This window comes from Conger conger, chromosome 9 (genome assembly GCF_963514075.1).
Source record: "Conger conger chromosome 9, fConCon1.1, whole genome shotgun sequence".
Lineage (NCBI taxonomy): Eukaryota > Metazoa > Chordata > Actinopteri > Anguilliformes > Congridae > Conger > Conger conger.
In genome coordinates, this window is record NC_083768.1 from 24,223,094 (window position 1) to 24,235,490 (window position 12,397).

General features: G+C 44.7%; 1 protein-coding gene across 1 annotated transcript; it reads right to left on the reverse strand.

The window, feature by feature from the left end:
• Nucleotides 1-1,208: 1,208 nt before the first annotated feature.
• psmb2 (proteasome 20S subunit beta 2) lies at nucleotides 1,209-9,496 on the reverse strand. Its single transcript, XM_061256390.1, has 6 exons — nucleotides 9,261-9,496; nucleotides 8,413-8,535; nucleotides 8,018-8,088; nucleotides 3,843-4,005; nucleotides 2,658-2,707; nucleotides 1,209-1,434 (listed from the first exon to the last, which is right to left on the reverse strand). The coding sequence occupies exons 1-6, from the start codon at nucleotides 9,349-9,351 to the stop codon at nucleotides 1,336-1,338; spliced, it is 597 nt and encodes a 198-aa protein (XP_061112374.1). The 5' UTR covers nucleotides 9,352-9,496; the 3' UTR covers nucleotides 1,209-1,335.
• Between the last annotated feature and the right edge of the window lie 2,901 nt (nucleotides 9,497-12,397).

The following is a 12,397-nucleotide window of genomic DNA, read 5'->3' on the forward strand; positions in this document are numbered from 1 at the left end:
AATAACAGCTACTTGACAATAAAATAATTTTGGACCAGAACATTTATTCCTGGTTAACTGCTACTGTAGAGCTACGGAAACACTTTATTTACATTTTATATTGAATGCTCCTCTGGAAATATTGAGACAAACCATACTAAATGTAGGACACATCAGCCCAAAGAAGTTATTCATCGCAAATTACAGGAATTTTAAAAAGAATGTACAAAGAACTTTGTTGAGGTGGTGATTTTTGTTAATTGTGAAATATATATAATATTTAGCAATAAATAGTTACTTCATGTGGTAATTTTCTCCCCAGAACTACACTGTATACCGTTATACTTATTGTGAAAGAGGCTCAGAGATTAGAATCCACTGTAGGACAGCCTTCTATCTTCAGCTGCCTCAGTAAACATCCTAAAGCCCTGGGGGCACCAGCCAACTAAAAACAACACAAAAACCCCTGCCACACACTGTAACTTTCTGCGTTCAGAAACTCGGCGGCCATTTTGAGTCTCGGATTTAAGCGTGTGATAAGCTGGCGTAAAGGCCGAGATCCAGTAGCCACGTGCACGGACATTGGCCGCGGTGAAGTTGGGCGACGCGCTCTCCGCCCTCTCCCCATCTGTCACCATACCTCCCTCCTCTGCTTCAACCCTCCCTACCTGTTCCACTCGTCTCCCCCTCCCGAACCCGTGATCCAGCCCCCACCTCCCTCCCCATCGCTCAGCAGGGACGTTACCTCTCCCCCTCTGCCTCCAGGCAAACATATGTTCCCCTTCCCGTCAGATTCCGGAGTGCTCAGGAGAGGAGGGAGTGTTTAATGTTTATTAATCACCTGTGTGGAGGAGAGGGAGCCAGCACACACGCATACCAAGTACACACACACACACGTACGCGCGTGCGCACACACGTACATGCGCACACTCACCCGTACGCACAATCGCTACAAACACACATGTACGCGTGCACACACTTGCCCGCACGCATACGCGCACACACTCACAACATAAACGCATCCACAATCGCACAAAAAATAGCACATACAGACCCAAACGCACACCCTTCCCACAAGCATATGCCCATGCACTCAACAAACAAACAAGCATGAGATTAGCTGTGTCCAGCTCCCAAGACAGGGGAGAGGCCTTCACTGTGGTCAATATTCATACAGAATATTCATACAGACACTGTCTATTGGAAGTTAATAAACACAGAGAAAGGTAGACAGTCGGGCAGCAAAGCACGGCATTTTTTATTGGAAGTATCATAAGACACAAATCTAGTACAAAAGAGGATGAGGGCTTCAGGGGGGTCAAGGATCAGTTTTTACTCCAAGGTCAAGGGTCGGGGCTACTTAGCCACCACCATCCTCTCCAGATCGTGGATGCCTTCTTTGTCGATGAGACGGACGCTGAAGGAGGGGAGGTTCAGGATGAAGCGCTTGCTCAGCTGCAGTGGAGGAGAAGAGACAATTCCCATGAAAAAATGGACAGTTAAAGGAGACGATTATTGAAATAACTTTCTCCACAGGGAATCTGTGTGGAGCAGGTCTGTGCACCTTTCCCTAAACACGCAGGGAAAGCAGGGAAATGAACACACAGCAAAAGAGCTGAACGTGAGGAGCACTCCCTCAAAGCCACTCGGCTTTGTGTCTCCTTCCACGGCTCTGAGTGACAGAACGCCCCTCTGGGGGATCTATACGGGCACCGCTGTTCTCTTAAAAAACCAAGACTTCAAATGAAACTACCTTCACAGCAAACCGTAAACAAGCATTTCAAGTCTCAGAAACGTTGCACAGTAATGTGATCCTTACACACGTTAGATTGGCATTAGCCCCTATTTGTATATTCACAGCCCTCAACTGTTAACCTTGACAATATGTAAACATATGTAAGAGACATCTAGCCTTGCTGCATACTGAAAGATTCTTATTCTTCTAATTAGAATATTGCATTCACAAATATCAATATGGTTCACAGAATTCAAGACTTAATTTTCTTCACAACAATAATCCACAAGCAAGGCCGTATTCATTAAATACGCAGTAGGGCTGTGGACTGTCTGCTAGGAACTGAATGGAGAAAAAGGACTTGTGTTTCGGGACGCTGCTAGATAAATATAAACTTACTCTTAAATTAATAGAAATTATGCATCTTCTTTTTTGGCAGAGTAATACAAGACGGTTGGCCAGCTATTAGCCAAGAGCTTCACTCCTTTACCTAGACTCTATTCATGACGGCAGGCTATAATGATTACTGCCTGTGTTAACAGGACTGGGTGACATGGAAATTTAACACAGACTTTACACTGGAGCTTAACATAAGTCAGCATTTTTCTGTGTCGATGTTATTACATAATTTCCCTGTTGGTTTGCACTTGAGAAATTATTGCAATTTAAAATTAGCCTTGCGCTGTCTGTTGTAAATTTGATTACGATGCCACCACACATTTCTGACTGAAAGACAAATCACATTCAACAATACATTTCTACCATAAATAAGTATGAGTGAGATAATATTTATGAACCTTCAATGAGCCACACATTAGCAAATATGTGGAAATAACCGTAGTTTGAGGTGGAAGAATGCAATCTTGAGTTAGCAACAAAATCTGGCATCTGTAATGTGCCAGAGCTAAAAGCAGCTGTAACAGGTGATGGAGACGAATCTCACCTCCTCCACGCACTTCTTCAACAGATCCACTGCCTCGTCCCGGGTCAGATCTAGACACACACACACACACACACACACACACACACACACAGACACACACAGACACACACAGACACACACAGACACACACAGACACACACAGACACACACACACACACAGACACACACACACACACACACACACACAGACACAGAGATTGTTTCTCTTAGCACTGCACTTAATACCTTCTTTTTCACCTCAATACAGACTTCCTTCTGACAGCGATTTTTCTGAAGTGACATCACCATACACTGTACACACAAATACACCCTGCGTCTGAGGTGAAAAACATTCATTTGAGCGAAAGCGAGAGAGGGGGGGGAAGAGAGGGAGAGAATGAATGGAACAGAGTCGAGAGGTCAGGCAACATTCCCGCCCCTTTCAACACGACCGCCGCAGAAAAGCACCGGTCATGCTAGGAGAGCCACAGCCACAACAACAGCAGAGCATGCAGCCATATACAAAAGCCCCGGGGGCACGCGGAGAGTGCAATAACATATCTGTGCATATGTACCTCAGAGTAACGTATGAAACCTGAGGAGCACTTATATTAACACATCACACTGCACGTGAAGGCTTGGGAAATTATTAGTGCTGTCGATTAACAACAGAGGGAGAGGGAGAGAGGCACAGAGAGAGTTTGAGTTTGTTCCTCTGTCCTCTTTAGCTTCCCACAGTGTGTTTTTATTTCTGTTCCCCACTGCCGCGCGCGACGGCAGACGCTGAGGCTTCAAGCCGTGGCGAGAAGGCAGAATGTATATGCGCAACGCATGAGAGCCACCTTCACCACAACTCCAGATATGTCATGTCACACCAATAAAGCCTCGGAGACAGAGGGGAAGGGAGCATCGGAGGACAACGCAGGGAGGAAGGGACAAACACAAGGACAGAGAGAGAGAGAGAGAGAGAGAGAGAGAGAGAGAGAGAGAGAGAGAGAGAGAGAGAGAGAGAGAGAGAGAGAGGGGGGGAGGGAGTGAGGGAGAGAGAGGGAGAGAGGGAGGGATAGAGAGGATAGAGAAAGAGAGGGAGGGAGGGAGGGAGGGAGCGAGATAGAGAGGGAGAGAGAGAGGTAGAGAAGGAGAGAAAAAAAGAGAGGGACGGAGGGAGAGAGATAGAGAAAAGACCCAGACGGAGGGAGCTCTTACCGGGTTTGTAGTATCGGTCCATGATGGAGAGGGTGAGGAAGGCTCCATAGCCGTGGGCAGCGAAGGGGGCCTTGGCGAGGGCGGACAGGTAGTCCATGTAGTACAGCCCCGGCCCGTCAGCCTCGTCATACCCGGCCAGCAGCAGGTTCACGTGGTACGGGGTCTGAACACAGGCAACCCACATTACACACAGGAGAGACGTGGTCACGGCTGTGGCAGTTTGAGCCACAGGGCCTACAGCATGAACTCACACACAAGCATGCACGTGCATACAAGCACACTAGCGCACGCGGACACACACATACACGCGCTGCCAACCTCCGTCTCAGCTGCTGAATGACTATAACTGAACCCCCCCTCCTCCCCGCCTCGCATACATACCAAAGAAACAGTTTCTCATTAACAGCTCTGGTTTTAAACTAAATAAAATGAGAAATGAAACAACAACAACAGCAGCGGCAGAAAGTGTGTGTGGGGCGGGGTGGGGGTGTGAAACTGCTGAGAGGTGGGGTGGGGTGAGGGAGGCGGGTGTTGGGGGTCTGGGGTGAGGGATGGGTGTCACCGGCAGTGTGACATCTGCCGGAAAACAGCCCCCCCGCTGCTTTCACCCCCCCGCCTCGCCCCTACCCTCAGCCCTGGAGTGACGCCAAGGTCTCATTAAAACTCTTCTTCCTCCGAAGCGCTCCTCTTCCTCCCCGCCAATCTCCAGCTCCCTCGCTCGCTCCTCTTCGCCCATCCACCCCCATCCCTCCTTCACTTCATCCGTTCGCCCATACTCCGTTAACGTCCTCTACCCTGTCCCTCTCTCCATCTTCAAAAGGTGCATGACTGGCAGACAGACCCTGTAGACCAGCGGTTCTCACTTTCTATGACAGAGAGCCCCCCTAATAAAAAGATTGAGCGCTTCTAAAAAATTTTGCCCAGCATGTTAAAATGTATAACACTTTTGAACATGTCAATCAATTCCCTGTACGCAGTATGCAGTACTGTCCATATAACTGCAGCAGGTTTTACATTTGTCCGGTGTGAATGTCTGTGGAACGTCACATAATATTGAGTTATAAACATTTTTTGGATTAGCAGAACCCCAAAGAAGGCTTGCTAACAGCGCGATGGATCCCTGACAGCACTGACCGACCATGTTCCTGTCTGTGTGTGCACCTGAGAGTCTATAGCCTTCATGTTGAGTGTGTGTGTGTGTGTGTGCGTGTGTGTGCGTGCGTGCGTGTGCGTGTGAGAGAGTGAATGTGTGTGTCTGCGAGTGAATGTATGTGTGAGTGAATGTGCGTGTGTGTGAGTGAATGTGCGTGTGTGTGAGTGAATGTGTGTGTGTGTGTGTGTGTGAGTGAGTGTGTGTGTGTGTGCAAGAGGGTGAATGTGTGTGTGTGTGTGAGTGTGCAAGAGGGTAAATGTGTGTGTGTGTGCGTGAGAGTGTGCATGTGTGTGTGTGAGTGAATGTGTGTGTGTGTGTGTGTGCGCGTGTGCCCGAGTGTGTGTGTTCCCCAGTGTGAGAGTGTGTGTGTGAGAGAGTGTGTGTGTGTGTGGGTGAGAGAGTGTGTGTGTGTGTGGGTGAGAGAGTGTGTGTGTGTGTGTTTTGTTGCGGGGCCTGGAGGGGAGGCTGTCTCTGCTCGGGGGTCAGCCCCTCGGGGGTGGGGGAGGCAGGAGGCTTGGGGGGGGGGCACAGGCCCATGTCTGAACTCATCACAGTACCCCTGGGTCCCTCCCTGGTGGCCCACACCCACCCCTCTGCACCTGGTTACACACACCTCTCTGCACCTGTCTCACAACTTACACTGCTACAGTATCAGCAGCACGATCACTTCCCCCTCATTTCACCTGCACCTCCGGGAGAGAGGCAGCATGCTCGTTAGCCCCGCACCTGAACTCCCACTCTCTCAGCATGCACGCGCGCACACACACACACACACACACGTACAAACACACATACACACACACACACACACAAAAAAACCTACAACCAGTGAAAGACCAGCATTCACATACACACACCCAGTTACAAACACCGAATGACCAGCATTCACACACACGCCGGCTGAGAATAGCACATTAACTTAACGCACACAGAAATGACAATTAAAACAGACACCACATACAGTCCAGTCTCCCGTCTAAAACCTGACCGAACCTAGCCTCAGATACGATGTCTTAACTCGATTTCCCTTTTCAATCTTTCATTAATTGCTGTTGAACAGAACATGGACACACACAGGGTACCCAAATGTGCACCTGCGTCCTGCACAGGTCCACGATGCGGGGGCAAACTATCGCACATGAACATATTCCAAAACCAGAGCGCTTCTTTGTTCTTAGCCCTTTGCAGATTGGGCGATATCACCTAGGCTTTCACCAATGGGGCTGTGTCTGAGCTCAAAGCTACAATATAAAAATATATATATTAAAACGGTTTACCAATCCGTACTCAGTTTTGCAATCCGAGATTAGATTGAAAAGAGCACAGATTTAAATATATATTTGTTACCATGGGTGTCTGGGGAGGGGGGGGTTCCCGTATGTGTGGGGTAAGAGTAGGTGGCTGGTGTGTGAGGTAAGAGCGCAGTCTGTTAATCTGTGCGGCTCACTGCCGTCGCTTGGGGGCCGCAGCGCCGAACTCCTGGGGAGCGAGGACGGCCCTGTTGTGCTGGACGCCTTGTAGGTACACAGAGAGCGATCGTCTCTCTCACCTGCACGGGCAACGGGGACCAGAGAGATGTACGTCACCCACACCAAGCTTCTAACAACAAACCTCGCCTGTGACCAACACCTGCCTGAAACAAACACCAACTGACACAAAACCTCCAAACTGTACTGAACGGCAACCAGAACAGACTAGACAGGACCTACTATTGCACTAACCTATGGAGACTGCTATAAATAGACAGGGATTAGACTTACAATGTTTTAAGCACACATGTCTGCCTCCGGCAGAATTTCTGCTTGCTGCCCCTCTGCCCTTTGGCACTGGAGTTAGTCAGAATAGCGACACAGAAGAACAGCAGTCATGAGCAAACAGAGCACCGACCATTTAAATCCTGCCACCAGCAGCCTTCAGCTCCTCAGTCTCTTTGTGGTGGCAGCAGGTGGACTCCTGGGACCCCTCCCCGGCCCCCCGGCACCCCCGCACCGCCACCCGGCGTCTCACGATACCTCGTCAGCCAGCCTTCGTCACGTACACTAATTATTTTTGTAATTATTTTCTCCCTCCTGCTATTGTGACAGGCAACAGCCACACGTGTCCTAACAAATTGACTCACGGCAACAGTGACGGAGGAAGTGGGAGAAGACTGATGTACAAGCAACAGAATGGACTGATGTACAAGCAACCTTTCTCCCAGACACACAGACAGACAGACAGAGAGACAGAGACACACACACAGAAAGAGAAAGACACACACACAAAAACACACACTCTCTCTCTCACACACTCACACAAACAAAGACACACGCACACGCACACACACAGACAGTGAAAGACACACACATAAACACACACACACGTAACTATACTGGGATATGATGCGTTGCATGAACGGGTGTGCCACCCCTTTGAGACTGAAGAGGTATATTTGGCACATTCCCAAAACAATGACAATACCAAAGAGAGCGAGACAGGACCGTATGCACACACTCATGTCTCATGGACTCAAACACAACAAATCCACAGTACAGACACTGCAGTGCTTCCTCATTCACAACCAATTCTCTGAATAGAGAGAGAGATCATTTCACCAAGTTGCTGTAGTTTCTATCATCAGGAATAATAAACACACTTGAACACAGTACTTGTATGTTAACCATTAACTTCTTGCAGGCATTTCACATTGGGTGTCAGGTTTAATTTTTTAGATGTAGGCCACGCCAGTGGATGCAGTGTCCCCTTATGATAAAGTAATCACGCAATTCATATCTTAAACAACTCAGTTTAATTCACAATATGATATTAACAGACCCTACCTAAACTGCTCTTACTTATTTTTACCTATAAGCCTCTTTAAAAAAAACTGTATGAAACCCTAATCATATGACCTACTATATTCCCAATATAAGGACATCTCCCTTAGGACAGAGGAACAGATGTGTAGAAACACCTGAGACAAAGACAAAGACAAAGACAGACAGACAGACAGACAGACAGACAGACAGACAGATTTACACACCCGACTGCGGAGGTAATCTGCGAGGTTCTTGCGGGTGAAATTAGCGGCGGCAGCAGGGCTGAGCTCATAACCTAACAGACAAAAGAAAGGTGAAATAAAAACACAAAAACAGTATGAACTGAGGGCCAGCTATTTACTACACTTAATACCTACAATAAGCTGTATTTGCTGAGTGCATCTAATTTTCTGAATCATTCATTGTTTGTTAAATTTCATAGAAAGGACTAATAAAAATGATTAACTGATATTCATGTTCCCGGATCCATACAACCAAGGTGTTCCTTTAGCTTAAACACAAATACCAAAAAGGTCTGGTGCCAAAAACATGCTACAGATCCATCTGCCCTCTCAGCAAGTGATGTCATACTCAATGGCACGAGCAAGGGGGGACCCACCGTTCCTCATCTTATAGAGCTGAACGTTCTTCTGGATGTACTCTGCAAATTGCACGGTGTCGCCCGCCTCTCCCACACACAGCAGCAGAATCTTTTCGCTCAGCTTGAACATCTTGTCATAGTCTGAAGGCCACGTGCACAGCAACATAAAAGTACGTCATTACATAATACAATACTCGTACACAGCCGACACATGCATGCATGGTAATCATAGTTTTTGGAACACACACCATTAAACAATTAAAAACCGAGCCTGTATAAATACCTAATTCTGTTAATAACATTACACTTAGGAACTTGGCCTAAAATTAAATTTAAATAACTCTCGATAAGCACATTATCTTACACACGGTATACAGGATTGAGGATACATTTGTATAAGATAAGGAGGAATATGTTCGCAAAATTCTGACATTGGGTTCAGTTCTATTAATGCACTTTCACTTTCTATTTAACAGCCAAGTCATTGAGTAAACTGCAATTATGGGTTAGTTGCGGAGATCAGCCGATGACATCTAGAACAATAACAAACGAACAAGTCTTAACAATGCTAAGACTATTAAGATTGCCAGCTAAACTGTACCTAGAGTGAAACACATACCTAGCTATCAATAACCTCATGCTAACTTTAATTTAGCTAGCTAATGTTAGCAGTTTTATTTTGAAGATAGGAGATGAGTCGATTTAACTGAACCGTCCATTGTAATGAGGACTTCTTCCCACAACACCTGACGTTATTCAAATGGAATTTAACAGTTTCCACTACTTTCATTAATTTCATTTCATACAGCAAGGAAACATTGCTTTCTCGCTAGCGAAGTAGCTAGCTAAGTTTAGCTTAATCATACCGTGCTTCATCTGAATTATGCTGCTAGCCGCAACGTTATCTGCTGCAACTAAGACAAAGTCTGGCCCCTGGATCCCGATCAAATACTCCATAGTGCCACACTGAAAGCCTATTTAAAGCGATAGTTGGATAATGTACTATTTTTTTCCGAGTTTCTTTAATCTCTCCGAGTTTCTTCCGTCCCTGCAAAGCCCCGGCCTTTTCAGCACATATATTACACAGCAAATATGAGTACCGGCGCGCAATGATAACGTCACAGTGTTTCCGTTTGAGGCCTACAGAAGCTACAGATTTTCCAGAAACACGTGATAGGGGAGCAAACTCCACTTTTGTCCTGCAGTCCAGAACAATTTATAATTCACAATTGCAATATTGCTATTAAACCGAAAATGAGTAGATAATCTTTTCTGATGCTCCTGCAGTAATGAAAACTGAGAATAAAGTTAAATAAATTGACTCTACAACATGAAGAAGTATAATGTGCTTTAGTATTACATACAGTGGCTTCAGAAAGTATTCAGACCCCTTCACTTTTTGCACACTTTATTGTGTTGATGATTTAATTTTAAAATGGATAAAATTGAATTTTTTGCCCATCCATCTGTACCCAATAACCCATAATAACAATGTGAAAACATGTTTTTTTTTTTTGCAGTTTATCCCATTCTTCCTGGCTCTCAAGCTCAATCAGATTGGATGGGAATTATCTGTGAACTGCCATCTTTAGGTTTCTCCATAGATGTTCTATGGGGTGTAAGTCTGGGCTTTGGCTGGGCCACTCAAGGACAGTCAGTGACTTGTCCCAAAGCCACTGCTACATTGTCCTGGCTGTATGCTTTCAGTCATTGTAATGCGGAAAGGTGAACCATCGCCCCAGTCTATGGTCACGTGTACGTGTATGGTCACGTTTGACTGCATTTACCCTTCCCTCAATTCTGACCAGTCTTCCTGGCCCTGCCACTGAGAAGCACCCCCATAGCATGATGCTGCCACCACCATGCTTCACCATAAGATGGTATTAGCCAAGTGATGAGCAGTGCCTGATGTTCGCCAGACATAGTGCTTGGAGTTCTGCCCAAAAAGTTCCATTTTTGTTAAATCAGACCAGAACATTTTTCCTCATGCTCTCAGAATCCTTTAAATTCCATTTGGCTAACTCCAAGCGGGTTATCATATACCGTTTACGCAAGAGTGCAACTTCCGTTAGAAGTCCGATATGACCTATTGTACCTTTAAACAACACTTCCAACTTCATACATTTTAGATACCTGTAACACCCCTAATATCTAAAAGTCCGATTGCAGTTACCAGTATAGCCACTGTGGACTATTCCACCTTTTAAATGGGGTGTAATCTATTACTGCATACATCCTTGATCAACTTAGAAAAAAAAAGCTACTTCACACAAAATAACCAATTATTCCATAGGTCATGTGACTTTTTCCTTAATAAAAAAAAAAAGTAAGATTTGAAATTACGTTTGTACATACATTAATCAAATTAAGTAAATATAAATCTTTGAATCTATTAGATATATTAGATATTGTAATGTATATCTATGTACAGTGAGGTCCAAAAGTCTTGGACTTCATGGCTTGTTTTTGTCCTGACATACAGTGTGAATTTTGGGTCCTTATATATACACACGTGTGTGCCTTTGTCCAATGTCCAATCAATTAAATTTGCCACAGGTGGACTCCAGTCAAGTTCTAGACACATCTCAAGGATAATTAAAGCAAAACTGGATGCACCTAACCACAATTGGTGTCTTAAATACTGTCTAAATACTTCGTGTCTAAATACTGTATGTAAATAAGACATTTAAGTCTTAGATTTTTTAATACATTTTAAAAAACATGTTTTAGTTTTCACTTTGTCATTATGGGATATTGGGAGTAGATTAGATGGGCAAACATTTTATCCATTTAAAATTAAATCGACAACATAGTTAACTGCGCATAACGTGAAGGGGTCTGAATACTTTGTAAATCCACTGTTTGTACAGTGGACTCAGGAATTATTGGCACCCTTAATACAAATGAGGAAAAAAGGCTGCATGGATACTGATCTATATTTTATGTTCAAACATATGGGAAAACTGTTGGCTCAGGCAGTAAGAGCAGTCCCCTGGCAGTCAGAGGATTGCCACGTTCGATCCCACCCTGGGTGTGTTGAAGTGTTTCTGAGCAAGACACCTAACCTGACCCAAATGCTCCTGATGAGCTTGTTGGTATCTTGTATGGCAGCCAGTTGCCATGAGTGTACATGAATGGGTGAATGAGAAGCATCAATTGCACAGAGCTATATAAATACCAACCACAGACTTTTATTGAATACATTTACTATATCATTTTTTTTTTATTATTCTGAAAACCACAGCTGCCATAATTATTGCCACCCCTAACAATTATTGTAAATGGAATCACACAAAGTGAAATTGGCAATACAATTTTACTTGAACTTAGTTAATCTCAGTCTAAAGGAACTATATTGTTTCATCCTATCACTCCCTGTTTCACTAGAGTATGAAAATGAGCATTGAAAATCCCTTTATCAACAATCAGCAAGGGAAAAGCCAAAGAACTGTCAATTCAGAAGACACAGATGGTAATTGACAGGTAATGGGTAAAACAAAAATTACAACATACCACTTAGCACTGTAAGGGCAATAATAAAAAGGCGTAAAACATATGGAATGCAAACTAGGAAGAAGATGCAAGTGCATATTATCTCCACTGACAGTAAGGAAGATGATGAGGGAAGCCATAGGTAAACCAAGGATAGCAGTTTAAGAATCGCAGAGATTGGTTGTATCTTGGGGTCACCAAGTCTCAAAAAAAATTTAAACAGCCCTTACTGAGCACAGTAAACAAAACCAAACATCTTGAATTTGCAAAACCTCATTGGAATTATGAATGGAAGAGATTGCTATGGTCAGAGGAGACATAAATTTTGGCCATACACACCATCTTCATGTTTGGTGATGAAATGAAATGCTTACAAAGAGAAGCACCAGATACCTACTCTCAAATATGATGATTGGTCATTGATGTTTTGGAGATGCTTTGCTGCCAGTGGTCCAGGGGCACTATTTAAGATTAATGGCACAATTTATTCAGCAAAGTACAAGAAGATCTT